Raw genomic sequence first — 22119 nt, 5'->3', positions numbered from 1 at the left:
TATAATATAATATTATGAGGCCAATCTTGGAAATTACTTGTTATATCCCACAATATATTTTGTAAAACAAACATGCATAACATATATCCAATCTTATATATCAAGTCAACAAACATGACTTGGGGGATATACTATCCAATATTTATATCCTATTCATTATATATCCTGACTAAATCCCACATCATATTATATCCTCCATTTTATATCCAACGAAACAAACGGGGCCTTATGGTTGGATAGATTGTCAAACTAACATAGAATTAGAAAAGGCTAGTATATAAACAAGAAATTTAGTTGAATCATAGCGAACACGATCACATAAAGCTTCCACTATGAACGCTATAGCGAATGTAGATGCTTCAGAGTTATGGTATCGGTGATACGCATGACACACTTTTTTTTATAGGTACAATGTGTCACGCCCCGATAATTTCTGTGACACGAGGAGCAGCATTTGAAGTGGCCAAATGTGCTGGAAGGTTCCGGAAGGAGCAAGAACGGGCTAGAGTATGCTGGAAGACTCTAGAACGGGATGGAAGGGTCTTGAGTGGCCTGGAAGATTCCAGAAAGTGGAAGAACCTTGAAGTGTCCAGTACAGTCTGGATGGGTCTGGAACATCCTAGATTATGCTAGGAGAAGCCTACCATGTACTACACTAGTGTAGAGAATTCTAGAATGTAGTAGATAGGGTAGATGTCCTAGATAGTTCTATGGAATGTTCTAGATGAGTGTTTGTAGCCCTTGGATCAAAATGATCCTAGCCGTCCATTAGGGAGGAGGATGGCTATATAAGGGTGAGGGGTCTCATTTGTTAGGCAACAAACCAAGGAGTGGAGATCCAAGAGAGCACTTGTAAGTGTGAGTGTGAGAGCATTGTAAAGCTTTGTACACGGCTATACTTGTAAATTCAACTTGTATAGTGAAGGCATTCTTCCACCTAAATCTTGTGTGTCTTAGTGTGGTTGAGTGGGTAAGGCTGACTTAGGTGCAACCACGAGGGTTGGAGACATCTAAGGCCGCACGGAAGGCTTGCAAAGTCTAAGTCCGTGACAGTTAGTATCAGAGCCGGTTACGTGAGAAGGTAACCAAGCGAGGTGTACATGGCTACGTCAGGAGACGAAGGTGCTAACGTCCCCAAGGTGAAGAAGCTCTCAACAAAGGACTCGATGGCAGCATTGGAGGCACGACTCGAGGGGATGATGGAGCATGTGGAAGAGCGGTTCACTAGACTTGAGGAAGCTCTAGTTGGCCTTGGTATGCCCACATCCCATGTTGAAAAGTTCTTCTCTCACTTTTCTAAGCTTACTGCCAGGGTGGACGAGTTGGTTGTTCGGGTAGAAGAGCTGGAGGAAAAGGTCGACTCCTTTGAAGAAAGGGTGAACTCGTCTCTTTCTGAGGTAGTTAGAGACAGTCCCACCGAACGAAAGGCCCTGGAAGCAAGGGTGGCTAGCTTAGAAGTGGAATTGGAGTTGTGCAAGAAGGCCATCATTGCTGGCAATGGAGGGAATGTGGCTCCAGCCAGGAAGAAGGTTCGTGCGCCAGAACCTAAGAGCTATGATGGTGCAAGGGATGCTCGGGAGATTGACAACTTCATTTGGAACATGGAGCGGTACTTTGAGAATGTCGACATCGTGGATGAAGACGAGAAGGTGCAAACCGCCACCATGTATCTGAAGGACACTGCTATGCTATGGTGGAGAAGGCGGTATGCCGACATGGAGAAGGGTTTGTGCAAGATAGAGACTTGGGCTGAGCTCAAGAGAGAGTTGAAGAAGCACTTCTACCCTGTCAATGTCGAGTTCCAGGCATACAGGAAGCTGCGCAAGCTAAAGCATGTGGGGACATTGCGGGACTATGTGAAGGAGTATTCCGCGCTACTATTAGAGATCCCCGACATGGCGGACAAAGAGGCAATGTATGGCTTCCTGGATGGGTTGCAGACTTGGGCAGCAAGAGAGTTGCAGAGTAAGGGGGTGAAAGACCTTGCAACTGCACTAGCGGAGGCAGAGAAGTTGGATGACTTCAAGACGCTAGGGAAACCCAAGGGCAAAGGTGGGAGACAATCTCCACCAACCACCGATGACGAGCGCAGTGATGGAGAGTCCCCCAAGAGGCGGGAGCGGCGCAAGGATGGGCAACGCACCGGATCTCCAAAGAAGAGGCACGAAGGCAAAGGGCGGCTCGAGTGTTTTCTATGCAACGGACCGCACTTGGTGAGGAACTGCCCAAAGAAGACGCTTAGTGCCATGAAGAAGAAAGCGGCGAAGGGCTCCGATAGTGAAAGTACTTCAGACAAGGAAGCCCAACTGGGGAGCATCCAACTTCTTGGGTCGGTGTCCAAGAAGAATGAGAAGATGCAGGAGCCCAGGAGCATCCAGAAGAAGGATGTGCTCTACGCGGAGGTGAAGGTTAACGGGATGACTTCACACGCGTTGGTTGATACGGGTGCCACACACAACTTTGTAAGCACTGAAGAGGCCAAGAGGCTGGGCTTGAAGATGAAGGAGGACAAGGGTTGGTCTAAGCCAGTGAATGCAGAGGCGAAGCCAATCCAAGGTCTGGTGAGGAGTGCTGACATGGCGATTGGAACTTGGACTGGGCAAGTGGAGTTGTCGGTCATTGAGATGGATGACCACCCCATGATCCTAGGGATGGATTTCATGAGGAAGAACAATGTGATGCCAGTCCCACACACTGCAACCATGTTGTTGTTGGCAGGGGATCGACCATGTGAGGTACCGTTGGTGGCCAGGAGTCAGCTACTCAAAGACAAGCAGAAGGCACTTGCGGCAATGCAGCAGGGTGAGCAGCATGTCCAGGGCAAGGGCGAAGTAGCAAGCACCAGCAGCAACAGCGAATACAGATCATATCGAGACGTGGTGGCTCGGTATGCTTCTGCGTGACGAGGGCGTCACGGGATTGGGTGGGGGAGAGTGTCACGCCCCGATAATTTCTGTGACACGAGGAGCAGCATTTGAAGTGGCCAAATGTGCTGGAAGGTTCCGGAAGGAGCAAGAACGGGCTAGAGTATGCTGGAAGACTCTAGAACGGGATGGAAGGGTCTTGAGTGGCCTGGAAGATTCCAGAAAGTGGAAGAACCTTGAAGTGTCCAGTACAGTCTGGATGGGTCTGGAACATCCTAGATTATGCTAGGAGAAGCCTACCATGTACTACACTAGTGTAGAGAATTCTAGAATGTAGTAGATAGGGTAGATGTCCTAGATAGTTCTATGGAATGTTCTAGATGAGTGTTTGTAGCCCTTGGATCAAAATGATCCTAGCCGTCCATTAGGGAGGAGGATGGCTATATAAGGGTGAGGGGTCTCATTTGTTAGGCAACAAACCAAGGAGTGGAGATCCAAGAGAGCACTTGTAAGTGTGAGTGTGAGAGCATTGTAAAGCTTTGTACACGGCTATACTTGTAAATTCAACTTGTATAGTGAAGGCATTCTTCCACCTAAATCTTGTGTGTCTTAGTGTGGTTGAGTGGGTAAGGCTGACTTAGGTGCAACCACGAGGGTTGGAGACATCTAAGGCCGCACGGAAGGCTTGCAAAGTCTAAGTCCGTGACAAATGGCACACCATATTTAGAATCAAAAGGTTTAAAAAATGTTTGGATTAGTCTTCTGAATTGGATGATAGATCGCACTTTGAAAACATTGTTGGTAGCCTAGCAATTCATAACAATAACAATGACTATGATGATAATCAAAACTGCTCTCAATTCAAAACTTGGACTTAACCTAAATCCCATTCAAACTTGGACATATCAAATTTTAAAAGATGTTGGGATTAGTTTTCTGAATTGGATGATAGAACGCACTTTGAAAACATTGTTAGTAACCTAGCAATTCATAACAATAATAATGATTATGATGATATCAAATCCCGCCCCATCTTCATACTGAGTTAAGGCCCTTCTAACCTTGGATATATCCATGTAGCTTTACTCTAATGCTCTTCATATTGGACCCTCTGTATTGATATTGTAACTCCTGGTCCATATAGTAATGTGCGTGGTGTCCTTGTTGTTGCCAAATACCATGGCATGCTGCCAGGGAACAAATTATGAGTTGGTCCAGAAACAAAAGGAAAAACGCATGTGAATCGCAGTTCCAATCAATTTTTACAAATCCCATTATCTAAAACTCAACCATGAGTCTGTCAAAATCAAGTATTTTCTCACTCTATACATATATAACCAAACCAAACCAAACGAAGCCTTAAATCCCATCAAATGGGGTCGGCTACATGAATCCTTCTTTTCCACGCGGCCCTATCAAAGGCCATTTCATTAGTCAAATTAAGTAGATTCATATCACTATTTATAACGCTAGTCAACGTTAATCTAGGCCTACCCTGTCCCCTAACACTTCCATCTACCGTTACAGCATCGCATCTCTTCACTACTGCCTCTGTTGGTCTCCGTTGAATATGACCAAACCATCTCAAACGATTCTCTCTCAACTTATCTTCTATCGGTGCTACTCCTACCCATTCCCGAATACACTCATTCCTAATCCTGTCCTGTCTAGTCTTACCACACATCCACCTTAGCATCCTCATCTCAGCCACACTCATCTTATCTACATGTTGTTTCTTAGTTGCCCAACACTCCGTCCCATACAACATAGCTGGTCTAATAGCCGTTCTATAAAACTTACCTTTTAGTCTAGTGGGTATTCGTTTATCGCACAATACCCCAGACGCACTTCTCCACTTACACCATCCCGCCTTAATCCTATGGGCCACATCTGCATCAATCTCTCCCGCTGTTGTGATAATCGACCCTAAATAACGAAAATGTTCACTCTTAGGCAGTTCTTGGTTCTCAATCTTCACTTCTCCTCTGCTTTCATTGTTACTGTTACTAAATTTACACTCCATGTACTCTGTCTTAGTTCTGCTTATTCGAAACCCTTTAGATTCAAGAGCTTTTCTCCATATCTCCAACTTTGTGTTAACTCCTTCTCTAGTCTCATCCACTAACACAATATCGTCTGCAAAAAGCATACACCATGGCACGTCATCCTGAATATTTATCGTCAACTCGTCCATAACTAAAGCAAAAAGATAAGGACTTAAGGTAGATCCTTGGTTTAACCCTACAGTGATAGAAAATTCATTTGTTTCTCCAGCTAGCGATCTAATAGTGGTCACCACCCCTTCATACATGTCCCTAATCACGTCAATGTAGCCTTTTGTCACCCCTTTCTTCTCTAACGCCCACCATATTATATCTCGGGGCACTCTGTCATATGCTTTCTCAAGGTCGATAAACACCATATGAATGTCTCTTTTCTTTTCTTTATACTTTTCTATTACTCTCCTCAAAAGATAGATCGCTTTCATTGTTGACCTACTAGGCATAAACCCAAATTGATTCTCTGACACCTCTGTTATGTCTCGCAATCGACGTTCCATCACCCTCTCCCACACTTTCATTATATGACACATTAGCTTAATTCCTCTATAGTTGTTACAATTCTGGACATCACCTTTATTCTTATAGATTGGTACTAAAATACTCTTCCTCCACTCATCTGGCATGTTCCTAGTCAACAAAATTTTGCTAAACAACCTAGTCAACCAAGCAACTCCCTTTTTACCCAAACACTTCCAAGCTTCAATAGGGATATCATCAGGTCCTAAAGCCTTATTAGATTTCATCTTCTTAAGTGCAATTTCCACTTCAAAATTTCTAATCCTGCGATAGAACCTATAGTCTTGGTTTATCGTATTACTGATTATTTCTTCCCCTATTGTCGTACTTCCATGTTCCTCATTTAACAGTTTCTCAAAATAATTCTTCCATCTTTCCTTAATCTCATCGTCCTTCACCAATACCTTAGAATCCTCACTCTTGATGCACTTTACTTGATTAAAATCTCTTGTTTTCCTCTCCCGTATCTCAGCAAGTTGGTATACCCTCTTCTCTCCCTCCTTACTATCTAGTCTAGTGTATAGGTCATCATAAACTTTCAACTTAATCTCTCTCACTACTTTCTTGACCTCCTTATTAGCCAATCTATAGCTCTTAAGGTTTTCCTCAGTTCTATCCTTCTGCCACTTTTTAAAACACTCTTTTTTTGCCTTAACTACCGCTTGGACCTCTTCCCTCCACCACCAAGTTTCCCTAGAGCTGGGTCCCGTTCCTTTCGACTCTCCAAGCACTTCCCTTGAGATTCTCCTCATATAATTGGCCATCGAATTCCACACAGTGTTAGCATCACCTTCTAAATCCCAAGTACCTTCCTTATCCATTCGATTCTTAAATATTTCTAGTTTATCCCCTTTTAAGTCCCACCATCTCGTCCTACGATGCCCACCATCCTTCCTAGCTTGGTATTGCCCTCTAAAACATAAATCTAGTATCAAAATCCTATGTTGAGAGACCAGACTCTCTCCAGGAATCACTTTACAATTATTGCATTTTAGGCAGTCTACTTTTCTCACTAAGAAATAATCTATTTGGCTCTTAACTAATCCACTCTTAAAGGTTATCAAATGCTCCTCCCTCTTCTTATACATAGTATTGGCCACCACCAGGTCAGAAGCCAACGCAAAATCTAAGATTCTCTCTCCAGCCTCATTTTTGTCACCAAAACCGTATCCACCATGCACCTTTTCATAACCTACTTTATCTATGCCCACATGGCCATTAAAATCTCCACCTATAACCAGGTTCTCTCCTACGGGTATCTCCTGTAAGATCTCATCCATGTGCTCCCAAAAATCCCTCTTAGTCTGATCATCTAACCCTACTTGAGGGGCGTAAGCGCTAATAATGTTCACTATATTCCCTCCAATAACTAATTTAACTAGCATAATCCTATCTCCTTTCCTAATGACCGCCACCACACTTTCCACAAGACCCTTGGCAATTATGATTCCTACCCCATTCCTGCGTCTATCCTTACCACTATAATAAAGTTTAAAACCAGTATCCTCAATTTCCCTAGCTTTCTTTCCCGTCCACTTAGTTTCTTGTATGCAAGCTATACTAACTCTCCTCCTAATCATAACATCTACCAATTCCATCGTCTTACCAGTTAAGGTTCCTATGTTCCAAGTGGCTATCCTAAACCTATAGTCTTGGACTAGCTTCTTTACCCGCGCTCGTCCAGAAAAACGCGGAAACCTTTGCCCATTTTTCATCGCACCCAGGCTCACTCTATACATATATAATGTATTTAAAAAAATTACCAAAAGAAGTTTCCCCATACACACCCATAATCCAAGTTCTAAAACATTCTAGTTTTTCAAGATAGGCAGTGGTTGGAATTCATTTTACAGGTGGAGCATATTAAAAACGACCTACAATGTAATCTACCATTACACATATCATTTCTCATTGCAATATATTACTTCAAATCCAGCAGAGTATGTAAAATAGAATATCACAATGCTATTACTGTAGTTACAAATAGAAAATAAGGCCTTGTTTGTCATCTCTTAAAAAAAGTCAAAAAGCCACTATCTTATTTAAGTCACATCATCTTATTTAAGTCACTTCACCTCTCTACCACGTCACTTCAAATCCAACCCATATTTTATAAAAAGTTAAAAAATATACTTATTTAGAACATCCCAAACAACCCTTAAATGTCAAAGCTTAATACTTAGCTATTCTATTGTATTAGCTAAGCCCTATGTAATATTGAGGGTATGTTTGGGAAGTGGCTTTTTTAGTGACTTTTTGACTAAAATATGACGTGAAAAAAAACTGAAGTGTTTAGGAATGACTTTTTGAATTTTTACGAAAAGATATGCAAAAAGTAGAGAGAATGAAAAGGAATATTTGACTTTTTTGTATGATTTTTTAGCTTTTTGACGTTTTGGCTTTTTTTGTGGCGTTTTGGTTTTTTAGCAAATTTTGTCCCTTCCCAAATATAGAATTTAACCTTTGATTGCATATATATATATATAGTTAATGAGATTTGAACTTTGACATCCGATCTACAATAACTCTCATACATAGCACTCAACTCAAAACACCAATCCCTTAAATTGCATGTCAAGATAGGCAAACCTACATATAACTCCTCCTTCTTCTTCTGTTTCTCTCGATTTTTTTTTTCTTTTTTCTTTTTGGGTAAGGAGAAAGAGGGAAAATCAGAAAAATAGGGATGAGAAGCTGCATTTGCTGCATCGAATCCAAGCTTTATGCTTGGTAAAGAGTGCCTCTACTACCAGGCACCTACATATAACTCAAGAGAAGTTATTTTGAATATCTTTTTAATATTCTCATATCAATATTTTTTTGTATAGTTTTTTAAAATTGTTATCAATTGGATCAAATTGACACAATATGAAAAAATTAAAAGATAAAATTATTGCAATTGAAAAACTACACGAGCTAAATTGATTCAAAAGCAAACAGTAGAGATCACTAGTATAATTTGTCCTAAAAATTAAAACAATCCAAGAAAACTTTGAAAGTCCCACTTAATTTCCAGAGACTCATGACCTTTGTACAACCTAGTCACCCAACATGGCCCATCCCAACCTTATTCACAATGCAAAAAGGTTACAAAAAAGAAAAAAGAAGAAAGAAAGATTATCTATGAAAAAAAAAGATTCAAACCGTAAAAACAATAAAATTAGTCAATAAAAGAAATTTTTTTCCCTATTCGTTGGGACTTATTATATGAAAATTTTTCATTGGCTGACTGGTAATGATCGTATCATTCAAGGCTATGGGGGTGTTTGGTGCAGCTTTTTTAAGCCAACTTATGGCTTCTGGCTTTTAAAAAGTTATTTTGGACTGTTTGGTTAAACTTATTTCAAACAGCTTCTGATTCTAACAACTTATTTTAAGTCAAAAAAGCTGATTCTGAGAAGCTGCTCACCCCTTACTTCTGATTATCAGCTTCTGCTGTGGACATGTTAATTCACGGTTATACTCTTAGATTTTTTTATTTTTTATTTTTTTAAAAATAAAAAAAGACTCAAATGGACTATTAAATATTATTATTATTTTTTATGAAAAATGTAGACAAATAGTGAATAATAAAAAATAAAAATTAATTGAAAAAGCTACTTCACAGCTTATTTAACAAACACTACTCAGCAACTTAAATCTATAATCCAACAGCTATACCAAACAGATTAACCGCTTCTGATTAAAGTCATAATCTATAATCTGTTAAGCTATAATTTATAATCTGTTTTAATAGCTACACCAAACACCACCTATATATTGTACATAGTTTTGGTCACATCATGTGGCTCATTAAGAAGAATGTTAGGGCCATCCTCACTTTCTTTGTCACAAAATTCACAATTTTTCATGAACCATAATGAAGACACACACATACAGCCACAAAAATTTGCAGTCTTGCGCAAATCATCATACAGTTAGTCCTAACTCATAAGCCATTGTTGTATAAATATGTATACATATATATATATATATATATATTCTGTTAAGTGACCTCATAGAAGAAATAATAAACCATTATTCTGGTGATATACATACATATGACCCAAGATTTCAATGAGTTTGTGTCCTTGACATAAATCAGTAGCCACTAACATATAACAGATGAAATTTACTAATTTCTACACAGGGACCTCATACATTCAAAAATCACAAACTCCGTAACAGATAAACTTGGGGGAAGAGGGAGAGAGAGCAAATACCTGGGTGAGATGGCATGGCGATGCAGACACAGAGGAAGACAGTGATGCTCCAATAGCGAGACAAAGAGACAGTGACTTTGCCCAATCAATCCTTCTTCCACTGCGAACAATTTAAAATTTACATAAAAATTACATACGAAAAACCAACCCCACAGCGAATTGGGGGACGAGGGAGACAAAAGAAATACTTGATACCTGGGTGAGATGGCGATGGCGATGCACACTAGAGGAAGGCAATGGTGTGCGATGCACACATAGAGGAAGACAGTGGTGCTCCAATGGCGAGACAGAGACTGACTTTGCCCAAATTCTTCTTCCTCGGAGACCTTGTGTCATCCCCTCAAGCCCCTGGGCTTGTTTCTCTGCACGGGCTAAATATATTTATTTTAAAATATTTTTTTATAAAATTTAGTTCAATTATTTATATTTTTAAATATATAAAATATTTAAAATAATTGTTAAATTGTAGAAAAAAATAAATAATAATTTAAAATTTAAATAATAATTCTAATTATTTATTGTAATAATTTTAGTTATATCGTTTCATAAACATGTTATTTAAATCAACACATATACTAATTTTAAATAAATTATTTATATGTATTTTAATAATTTTATCTCTATCGTGTTATAAAAATGTTATTTACATAACTATATATATAATAAATTTTAGAAAGATGATAAATAATTTTAATAGTTAGTTTTTTTTTTAAAAAAAAAGTGAAGAAAGTATAATAAAATTAATTGGTAAAATATTTTGAGTATATATAATTCTATTAAATTTTATTTATAGGTAATTTAGATTAAGTAGAAGTATTTTAAATATTAAAATTTAAAAAGAATTTTGATAGGGGTATATTGAGCTAGAATTTTAATTAAACGACAAAAAGGGAGATGCACTATATAAGGAAAGAAAAAAAAGTTAAAGGTAAACAGTATTTTTTATTTATTTTGATAACCTTAATCCTATAGTTTTATAAAAGTGTTATTTAAATCAATGATTAAGGTTAAAATGTACATCATTGAGGTTGTTAATTAGAATCTCTTAACTTCACTTGCTGGTCAAACCGTATACTTTATGTGTGTTGAATGTCAATCAGGTTGTACATAGTCAGAGCATAAAATGGGCAAAAGGGCAAAATTTGGAGAGAGTTGACTTTCTCGCACGTGCGTTGACTTTTTCTGGGAAAGTCATCCTGACATTTTAAACCTGTTTGGACGAGATTAGAAGGATAAAAATGCAAGGAAAAGGCTTTTCTAGGGGTTCTGAACTTGCTTTGACCTAAAGAGAGAGGCAAGGGTTTGGAAGGGAAGATAAACTAAAAGCTTCAAGGATGTCTCCCATAGTGGTTCCTTCTCTATCTACCTCCTTCCACTTCTCCATGAGTGGCCAGTCTTCTTTTTTAGGGTTTTGATGAAACCCTAGCCATGTAATTATTTTATTTTCTTTTTTATCTTTAATTATGTAAAGGCTTGAACATTTGTATGGTGATTTAGAAGTTTCTTTTATATATTTTTCATTATTTCTTCGAATATTTGATTTTCTATGATTGTTGAATGTTATCTATACATGAGTTTTGTATTCCTTCACATTCATGGTACGAGACGAACCATGCTATGAGGAACGAGTCGTATCAGTACCTTAGTTTAGAGTGAACGATTCATATTACTTGAGATGGTTCGTACTCGTACATTGAATGTGATGATCTTCTTGTTAAATGCTTTAAGCTTGTAGTTGCGAAACATTAATCCGTTCAAACCATAGCATAATTTATTTCAATTGGAAACCCTAATTACGTGGCTAGTGGTGGACTCTTTGCCCTAGTTTTTTTCCCCCAATTCAGTAAACCCAATTTCATTTATTATTGATAATTTAATTCCTTAGATTAATTTATTTGCTATTAATTTAGGCTATGAACAATCAATCTTTTTATCAAAATTAATTTAGGAATTTAACAATTAAATTAGTTTAATTTCACAATTATCCGTGTGGATCGATACCTGCACTTGCCATTATTCTAAAAGAATTTAGTGTAATTTAGGGTTTATTTTTTGTGTGTTCAACGACCCATCAATCAATACATAATAATTTTATATAAATTATTTGTGTATATTTTAATAATTTTAACTCTAACGTACTATAAAAATATAAATATATATGTATATATAATAATTTTAAATTATTACACAATGTGGAGAAGTGGTTTGGAAATACTCTTCTGATCTTGGGAGACGCTAGTGATCCTCTAACAGTCACCTAAAAAGGAATAAACACTCCGGTCGAGGGTGCCCGAATTAGCACTCCGACGGGCAAGTTAGTTTCTGCACTCAGGATTACTTGTATTCTAAGTTAAGCACAATAATTCTCACATACCTTTCTTTGACTGTTGTTCCTCTATTTATACTCGTTTCCAGGGCCTCGGGGCCTGGTCCACTTTCCGCTCTCAAACTACTTATTTATTCGGCCCCATAGTTACTCGACCTGTTAATTGTAGTCGGCCTCCTAATCGTGCAGGTTAGAGCCGAACAAATGTCCATCCTTCGAAGTGTACGCTTCTGACTCTACCCTTTATTCGGCTCCCACAATTGCCTCCCAAACTCTCCATTGACGGCAGTTAATTGGTGTGTTTGGTTTCGAATTTGAAAAGTCAAGAGAAACATAAATTAGGCGGCTTCACCTATCCCAATGTGTATGTCAGAACACAGACCTGTCGGTCATCATTATACGTTCCCGCCTCATTCGTGCATCTTTTGCATTTATTACAATTTGAAACTCCAGTCTCTTCGAATGCATACTTTTTGAATATTAGGGCCTCTTGGATTGGCAGCCAGAATTCCTCATCTACCTCACATTTTCTGCAACTTCTTCCCGTTTCTCCGTGTCTCCTTTGCCTCTCGTAAGTTTTCTTCTCCTCTTTGTAATTCTATTTTTTGTGTTCATTTTTTATTTAGAATACCCGAATCCTTACTAAAATGGCTAAGCATTTGAAAGACCTCAATTCTGAGGGTCGTATCTCTGGGTTCCAGAGACATTTCTCTATCCCTGATGATGTCCATATATCTCTAGTGACGAACAATACCCTTGATATGGAGAGGGAGGACCAAAATACCATTGTTTTTCCTCTCCTATCCATTACGGAGGGTGGGGTTCGCTTTCCTTTGCACCCATTTCTTAGGGTCGTCTTCCGTCATTGGGGTCTGATTCCTTTTCAACCCAATGTGAATTTATTTCGAATCATAATGGGAATCGTAGAACTGAACCGGCACCTTAGGATCAACATCGGCATTCCGGCGATTCAGCACTGCTACGCTCTGGCCAAATCCTCCGGTCGACTCAGGCGCTACTTTCTCAGGGCCAAAGGCGCCGACCATCACTTGGTAACCATGCTTGCCAGTTCTGGCAAACGAGTTGACGATGTCATGGTCAACGTCCGCGCCAACTGGGAATTCGGCGAGGGCGAAGATCGCCTAGACCCTGTTCCCAAAAAGAGGGGTGAACTAGGTGGCCGAGTAACTCCTTATGTTTGTTGATCTTTCTTTTACTCAGCTTTCTCTTCAAGTCTAATCCTTCGTTTTTGCAGGCAGTAAGTTGAAAAAGATTCAGACTTCGGATGACGACGTAGTCCTTGTGGAGATTAAGACTGTACTCAAGTATTTTGGCCGTCCAAACATACAAAAGCAAGGGAGAGCCGCCCATATACTTCTGCGGTACGAGCCTACTTATACTACGTTCTCAGTTACGGACGACATCCCGATCCCATTTGACGAACACCACCTTACGGCTCTTATCTTCTCCAGCTTCAAGACCCTCAGACAAATTGGTTTCGAAACTTCTGATTCGGAGTAAGACGCAGAGACAGTGGTCGAGGTAGTTGCCGAACCAATGAGAGAGTTTGTTGCGGAGATTAAAGAGGTCAACGAGGCTCTAAACTCGGCTTTTGAGGCAGCCGGTCTTAACCAGCCTGACTCACCATCCACTTCGAGTTGGGGCGGAGTTTTCCTTCGGAGATATTTTTATAGATTTGGGAGATCTACCCGGCGATTTTCTTGAAGGCATGGCTGCGGAAAATCTAATGCAGATGGCGCGAAAGAGAAATGTCGCGCGACGGAAAGTAAAGGCCAGCCATTCTGGGCCTGCCCCAATTGAATCTTCACAACCCGTTATGGTAAAAGAGAGGGCTCAAGTTGTTTCGGCCGAGTCGAATAAGGTGGCCGAACAGCAGATCCCAGAAGAAAGGCCGATTCAAGAAGAGCGGGGCGAAAAATGTACCGCCGAGGGAGAGGCTGGCTCAAAGGAGAGCCCTGCTGACAAACGGTCTCGTCTAGAGGAATCGGATGTGGTTGTTCCTTTCGTTATTCAACCGAAGATCAAAAACATGCCGATCTCTTCTGATGTGTCTGCCTTGAAGGATCCAGCTGTAGCATTGAGCTTGGTCGCCTTAACTTCGTTGCCGGCTGACAAGGCCACCTTTCGAGCAGAGCTGGATTTGGTAGCTATAGCGTTAGCTGCCCAGTCGACCCTTCTAGTATGTGACTTGATCTTTTTTACTCCTTGTTTGGTTTGGTTTGCATACAATATTTCTTGGTATGTGATGATCCTGACTCCTTATTTTGCAGACAGTTGGAAGGATAGCTGAACTAGGCCACCGCTAGCACGAAGCCATTGAAAGAATTGGCTGCCTGAAGTTGGAAGCTGAAGGTGAGAGAAGCAGGGCTGAGTTCGAGGCGATGAGAGCCGCGATGGAAAGTGCTCGAGCCGAAGCTGAGAAGGAGAGGGCTCAGACTGCTGACCGGCTCAGATCTGATGCTGAGGAGATGGCCAACGCGAGCGAGGAATCGCTCAAGTTAGCCAAGAAGGCGCTTGCTAAGGTGGAGGCCGAGTTGGAAAAGTTGAGGAAGGCCAAGGAAAAAGCCGACTCTGAGGCTTCTGCGGTGCTTGAGGCTGGAAAGAGCGCAGCCTTTAAGGACTACGTAGAAGAAGTCCCCAAATTCGAGAATCGGGGATTCAAACATAGGTGGCTCAAAGCCCTTGCTGTCGCTGGAATTACATTGGCCATGCCAATTCCATACGAGCAAGTGGACGTTGAGCCACTTGAGTCTGATCCCGAGGATTGATTTGGGAGACACTAGTTTTATTAAGTGTTTTCAATTTCAATGTATGTTTTTGTCTAGTAGATTTTCATCATTTTTGGATTTTCATATGTAAAATGTCCGCTATTAGCGCCCAATTTATTAATGAAAATTTAATATTGTACTCAAGTTATTGCTTGTATTGTTTGTTGTATGAGTACGTAATTAGGAGAATCCGCAATTAGAACAAAATGTCATGATTACGTGAGACGGAAAACTTAGAAGCCGATTAAATTTATGGATCTGATTTAATCAACAAAATGAATTCATGAGGTGCCGAATAACACGAACTTATGAATCTTGTACTGATGAATCGATTCGTGGAACGGTTGGGGCACTCAAGCCAAATAGATTGCTGAATCTGCCCTTGCCTCAGCTGGTTCACGAACATTAAACGCCAAATAATATGTAATGAATCTTGTACTGATGAATCGATTCGTGGAATGGCTGGGGCACTCAAGCCGAATAGATTGATGAATCTGCCCTTGCCCCAACTAGTTCACAAATATAAAACGCCGAATAACACGTTACTTATGAATCTTGTATTGATGAATCGATTCGTGGAATGACTGGGGCACTCAAGCCGAATAGATTGATGAATCTGCCCTTGCCCCAACTGATTCATGAACATAAAACGCCGAATAACACGTTACTTATGAATCTTGTATTGATGAATCGATTCGTGGAACAGCTGGGGCACTTAAGTTGAATAGATTGATGAATCTGCCCTTGCCCCAACTAGTTCACAAACATAAAATGCCGAATAACAGCGGCTGACGGGGCTATCGAGGCATATGACTCAGTCGGTGCCAGGCTGTTGACATTTCAATATTAATGAGATTGCCTCGGAGGTGCTGCCCGCGTAGGGAATAAATGGGCGTGTACTTTGTGAACGAGGGTCCTATTTATATGCTCAGTCAGCAACTCAGTCCAGCCCTTTGTGGAAGATTAAACAAGTGCGAATGTCACAAAGACTTTTCTTCAACAGCAGAGGCGAAGCGAAGACGCTAGTTGAGCTGGGAGAGGAGCCATGAATCGAAGTGATGACCCGTCACGCACGGGGAGTAGGACTTCGAGGGATCGGGAGAGACACCAATCTCCTCGTCATCGAAGTAGGTCGCCCAGGAGGGATAAGCAGCCTTAGGGCAAAGCTTCTCAACCTAGTTCTGGAAGGGAATCTGACACGACTCCATGCCTATTGAGTTTTGCGGTCTTCGTGGGGAATAGATCAATGACAGAGGCAGACTCGATCGTTCGAGATCCAAATGTGGCAATCAAGTTCGCTTGACAAACTTTTCCACCCGAAGCCCAACAGTCGATGGTAGGTCGGCAAGACTTCAAAGTGTTTCGTGAAGGCGTTCACAGGGCGGTGAAAGGGCTGTACACAGCTTATGAAATCGGCATGCATCTCTGCACCGCTCAACGCGATATAGAGCAAAGATATGAATGCATTTGGAAGTTAGAAGCTCGTGCAGAGAAGACCGAGCATGAGCTAAGGAAAATCAGGTCTGTCGAGTCTCAATCAACCAGCCAACCCAATCCGATGGTGGAAGAGAGGGTGACTCAAAGGCTGAGAAGTGATGCTATTGTCGATCGAAACTCGGCTAGTTTGTTCGTGATTGAGACTGCGAGGGCCGGGGCCTATGAAAAAGGTTTTCATGACGGCCGAAAGATCAGAATTCAGAAGACCAAGGAGAAACTCGCCGAAGAGGTTTGCCGATGTGAAAATCACAGTTTTAAGCACGGTTAGATCAAGGCATCTCAAGCCGCGGAAGTTCTTTAAGCATCGGGCATTGATTCGACATCGCCACTCTACCGATGAAAGCATTTTCCATTTTCCGCCTTTGAGGTTGAGTAGAGTGAGGATGAGGGCGACGCCGTATAAAAATACTCATTGTAATGCTTAAACGCAGATCGCGTTCAAAACTATGTAATAATCGCCTGATTGAATAAAATGTTTGTATGTGTTTGCATGTGTTTTATTGTAACTTTCATAACTTTCATTATGACTTTCATTCGGCACACACGTGTTTGCATGTGTTTTATTATATAAACATCATTCCGAATGTTTATATGTTTCGAAGAATAAAAGGTTTTTGCCGGCTCGAAATGAGAGCATTCTACATTAAGTATTTAATCAGCATTATTATGTCACGCACGACCCGAAAATCCACGAAGGGCGCTTCGAATCCGGTGGCTTATTTGGCGGGTGGGGCTCCGAATCCGGAGACTTATTTTGACAAATTGTGATATTTACGAAGGGCGTTCCGAATCCGGTGGCTTTTATCGGCCCAAAGATGTCGTGCGCCGATGGGGCTCCAAATCTGGAGGCTTTTATCAGCCCAAAGACGTCGTATGCCGATGGGGCCCCGAATCCAGAGGCTTAATTGGCCCAAGGACGTTGTGCGCCGATGGGGCTCCGAATCCAGAGACTTATTTTGGCCAATCGTGATATCCACGAAGGGCACTCCGAATCCGAAGGCTTTTATCGGCCTAAAGACGTCGTGCGCCGATGGGGCTCCAAATCCAGAGACTTATTTTGGCCAATCGTGATATCTACGAAGGGCACTCCAAATCCGAAGGCTTTTATCGGCCTAAAGACATCATGCGCCGATGGGGCTCCGAATCCGGAGACTATTTGGCCAATCATGATATCCACGAAGGGCGCTCCGAATCCAGAGGCTTAATCGGCCCAAGGACGTCGTGCATTGATAGGGCTCTGAATCTAAAGACTTTATTTGGCTAGTCGTGATATCCACGAAGGGCGCTCCGAATCCAGAGGCTTAATCGGCCCAAGGACGTCGTGTGCTGATGGGGCTCCGAATTCGGAGACTTTATTTGGCCAATTGTGATATCCACGAAGGGAGCTCCGAATCCGGAGGCTTTTATCGGCCCAAAGACGTCGTGCGCCGATGGGGCTCCGAATCCAGAGACTTTATTTGGCCAATCGTGATATCCACGAAAGGCGCTCCGAATCCGGAGGCTTAATCGGCCCAAGGACGTCGTGCGCCGATGGGGCTCCGAATCTGGAGACTTATTTGGCCAATCGTGATATCCACGAAGGGCGCTCCGAATCCGGAGGCTTTTATCGGCCCAAAGACGTTGTGTGCCAATAGGGCTCTGAATCCGGAGACTTTATTTGGCTAATCGTGATATCCACGAAGGGCGCTCCGAATCCGAAGGCTTAATCGGCCCAAAGACGTCGTGCGTCGATGGGGCTCCGAATTCGGAGACTTTATTTAGCCAATCGTGATATCCACGATGGGCGCTCCGAATCTAGAGGCTTTTATTAGAACACCCTTGAACTCGATTTTGAAGTGAGTAAGTAGCGATCTTTGTATTACAAAAAATGAGATGTACATGGCGAACCGTTCAGAACAAGTGTTATGCCCCATAAGTCGGGTCAATGATAAAATTTGCATAAATGTGTGGAATTCCAAGACCGTGGCAGACTCCTCCTTGACATGCCTTTGAGCCGATATGCCCCTACTCCTGCGATCGAATCAATCTGATAGGGGCCGTCCCAGTTAGGACCCAATTTCCCATCAGCCGATTTCTTGGCAACTAGAAGTACCTTCTTCAGGACCAACTTTCCTAGTATGTAGCGGCGCAGCTGAACACGTTGATCATATGACTTGGCAAGTTGCTGCTGGTACCGCGCCATCGACGCAAGGGCACGGTCTCTTCGTTCTTCGATTAGAATCAAATCCAATGCCAGCATCATGTCATTTCGAACCATATCAAAAACTTGAGATTTCAGGGTTGGGTGGCCGATCTGTAAGGGTATGATCGCCTGGGTTCCAAAGCACAGAGCGAACGACGTTTCTCCAGTAGATCGCTTCGGTGTAGTTCGATGAGCCCACAATACACTCGGCAATTCTTCGACCCATTTGCCTTTAGCTTTCTCCAGCCTCTTCTTGATGCCGTCCAAGATGGATTTATTAGAGGCTTCAGCTTGACCATTACTTTGTGGGTAAGCCGGCGTAGAAAAGTAAGGCCAGATACCATATTTGCGGCACAGCTCTCGGTAGATGCCACAATCAAACTAGGTGCCGTTGTCTGAGATAAGGGCTCTTGGAATGCCGAATCGCGTTATGATATTTCTCCATACAAAGCGCTTGACATCAGAATCTCGAATGTGCGTTAATGCCTCCGCTTCGACCCATTTTGTGAAGTAGTCTATGGCGACGATCAAGTATCGCTTGTTTCTTGGGGCCCTCGGCAACGGTCCTACGATATCAAGCCCCCACTGGGCAAACGGCTAGGGGCTGGTGATAGAGCTCAACTCTTCAGCAGGAAGATGGGTTAACGGGGAGAACTTCTGGCACTGTTCACATTTTTTCACATAGCATTCGGCATCAGATCTCATTGTCGGCCAATAATACCCCTGTGTTATAGCTCTATGGGCCAAAGAGCGCCAGCCAGAATGGGGATCACAACTGCCCTCATATATTTCAGCAAGAAGCTCTTCGACTTTGTCAAGGTGCACACATTCCAAATATGGACCAGAGAGGGATTTTTTATAAAGCCTTCCTTGCGGATCCAAGTAGTATCACAGGGCTTTGTTTCGCAACTTGTGCTCTTCTTTCTTGTCCTCTGGGAGCTGTTCGGAAGACAGAAATGCAGCAATGGGATCCATCCAACTCAGTCAAGATTTTATAACATTGACCTGAACTTCCTCTAAAGGGCCGACGCTCGGTTCCGGGATGAAACCAACTTCGATGGTCCGTTTAATCTCCGAATTAATGGCGGAGGCTAGGTAAGCAAAGGCATCTGCATGTGTGTTCTGATCACGTGTTATCTGGTTCAATTCATGATGGTCAAATTTTACCAACAAGGAGTTAGTCGTTTTCATGTAAGCCGTCATACGGTCGTTTCTTGCCACGTACTCCCCCTTGAGCTGATTGATCACCAGTTTTGAATCGCAAAATACAAGCAAACGCCGAGCACCCAGAAGATATGCATTCTGCAAACCGGCTAGAAGGGCTTCGTATTCGGCCACGTTATTTGATGCTTCGAAGCTGAGCTCGATGGCCTGCTCAATTATTGCGCCGTCGGGAGCCATGATTACAACTCCGGCTCTACTGCCTCGCTGATTGGATGATCTATCACAGTATAACTGCCAAATGTCCCCAACATAAATTCTCCAATTCGACTTCAGTCGAATCTCATCATACTTGAAATCGGCAAGACCCCCAGTGAATCCGATAACAAAGTCGGCAAGCACCTGTCCCTTGATTGAGGTTCTAGGTAGAAACTGAATGTCGTATTGGCTGAGTTCAAGTGCCCACTTTGAAACACGTCCTGATGCTTCCGCACTTCGTAGTACTGATCGAAGAGGATAATCTGTTAGCACCCCAATGCTATGTCCCTGGAAGTAATGCATTAGTTTTCTTGCCACCATAACTAGGGTTAGGATGAGTTTTTCCAGCGGAAGGTAGCGTGTTTCGGCATCAACCATTGCCTTGCTCACATAATGCACTCGCCGCTGCTCCTCCTGCTCTTCCTTTAGTAGTACCGCGCTGGCAGCCCTGTCGGAAACTGCCAGATACAAAATGAGCGGGTCACCAACAGCAGGTGTTGTCAAGAGTGGTACTGAGCGGAGGTAGGTCTTGAGACCGTTGAAAGCGGCTTCACATTCGGCGGTCCATTCAAAAGCCTTGCCCTGTCGTAGTGTATAAAATAATTGTCGGCAACAATTTGTGGACCGACTGATGAACCTGTTGAGTGCGACGGCCATCCCCATTAACTTCTGAACTTCCTTGACCGATCGAGGGGAACTGAGTTCTAGGATTGCTGTGATTTGCCTTGGGTTGGCTTCGATTCCTCGGTGGTTGACAATGTACCCCAAGAATTTGCCAAAGCCGATCCCAAACGCACATTTGGAAGCATTCAGTTTCATTTTGAATTTGCATAAGATATCGAACGTTTCTTCTAGATCGACTAGATGGGTTTGCTCTTCTCTGGACTTTACCACCATGTCATCAATGTACACTTCCATAGTGCGGCTGAGTTACTCCTTGAACATAGCCGTGACCAGTCTTTAGTAAGTTGCCCCTGCATTCTTCAGCCTAAAAAGCATAACCTTATAGCAGTAGGTTCCTCTTGGGGTGAGGAATGCAGTTTTTTCTTGGTCCTTCGGATGCATGGCGATCTGATGGTAGCCTCTGTAAGTATCGAGGAAACTCATACGCTGATGGCGTGCCGTCGCATCTACAAGTTGGTCAATTCTAGGTAGGGAAAAACAATCCTTGGGGTAGGCTTTGTTCAAGTCCGTGAAATCGACGCATACTCGCCAAGTCCCGTTTTTCTTCTTCACCACCACTGTATTAAAGAGCCATGTAGGGTAGGTCACTTCCCTGGTTGCCTCGGCTTCAAGCAGCCTGTCAACCCCCTCAACGACGGCGACAGTGTGTTCTGCGGCTGACCACCGGCTTTTCTGAATGATCGGCTTGCACTTAGGATCAACATTCAAATGGTGCTGTGAAATGGACGAATCTATACCCGGCATCTCATACGGAGTCCACGCAAAGATATCGATGTTGCTGAGCAGAAAAGAGATTAGCTGCTGTTTGTCGGCCTAATTTAGGGATGCGCCGACCATGAAGAATTTGTCTGGGCTGCCATCGATTTCAACTCAGTCTAAGCTTTCCGTGGCCTTTTCATTTGGGAGTCGCCCAATATCATCAAGGCTCTCTCGATCTGGCACCTCTATAGAATTCACCTGCAGCTCCTTTGGTGTTTTTTCAGTAAGGAGATAACATGCTTGTGCCGATTTCTAGGAGCCACGGATTTGCTCAATGCCCCGCTCCGTCGGGAAGCGTAGCAGCTGATGATATGTACTCGGCACGGCTTGCATGGTGCGCAACCAAATTCGCCCCATAATGAGATTGTACGGCGATGGCAGCTTGACGACCAAGAATTCTACGTCTACTGTTCGGGAGCCGGCTCGGACTGGTAGTGTGATTTTCCCCACTGGGTATTCTAGATTAGTGTTGAAGCCGAATAATGGATAAGGAGCCGGAGAGAGATCTGATTCTGAGAAGCTGAGTTTGGTGAATGTCTTGTAATACATAACCTCTGATGTGCTCCCCGGATCAATGAGTACGCGCTTAACAGTGAATCGGTTTACGCGTAACTCAATTACCAAGGGATCGATGTGAGGAAGTGTCACTCCGGCCATATCTGAATCATCAAAAGAAATGCTTGCAGCTTCATGGGCCGTTTAGCCGGAGTGAGTTGACTTTGAGGGTCGGGTTTCGACTGAATCGTATGCACCGCCGATGACATTGGCAGACTGTATATCATGTGGATCACGCCGAGCGGAGGTGAATCCTGTCTTAA

The 22119-nt window shown here is 42.5% G+C and overlaps 1 protein-coding gene across 18 annotated transcripts in view; it reads right to left on the bottom strand.

Annotated features, from left to right (window-relative positions):
* LOC114267347 (potassium transporter 6) overlaps window positions 1–10038 on the bottom strand; it is a 35361-nt gene extending 25323 nt beyond the window's left edge. For 8 of the 18 annotated variants that reach the window (XR_014329061.1, XR_014329063.1, XR_014329064.1 and 5 more), the window contains exons 1-3: window positions 9841–10000; window positions 9646–9745; window positions 3926–4051 (exon numbers count right to left, since the gene is read on the bottom strand). Coding sequence is in view for 3 of the 18 variants with exons in the window: in XM_082868143.1 (XP_082724269.1) it covers window positions 3926–4051; window positions 9646–9661 (142 nt within the window). In the remaining 15 variants the exon portion in view is untranslated. Of the gene's footprint in view, window positions 1–3925; window positions 4052–9645; window positions 9746–9840 lie in introns of all 18 variants that reach the window. The other 10 variants (XR_014329072.1, XR_014329075.1, XR_014329073.1 and 7 more) reach the window with 4 other exon arrangements.
* Window positions 10039–22119: the final 12081 nt, after the last annotated feature.

The sequence above is a fragment of the Camellia sinensis genome, chromosome 5 (genome assembly GCF_055761805.1).
Source record: "Camellia sinensis isolate YWXY chromosome 5, ASM5576180v1, whole genome shotgun sequence".
In the NCBI taxonomy this organism is placed as follows: domain Eukaryota; kingdom Viridiplantae; phylum Streptophyta; class Magnoliopsida; order Ericales; family Theaceae; genus Camellia; species Camellia sinensis.
The sequence above is the reverse complement of the archived record's forward strand: the minus strand, read 5'-3'. Positions and strand labels throughout refer to the sequence as shown.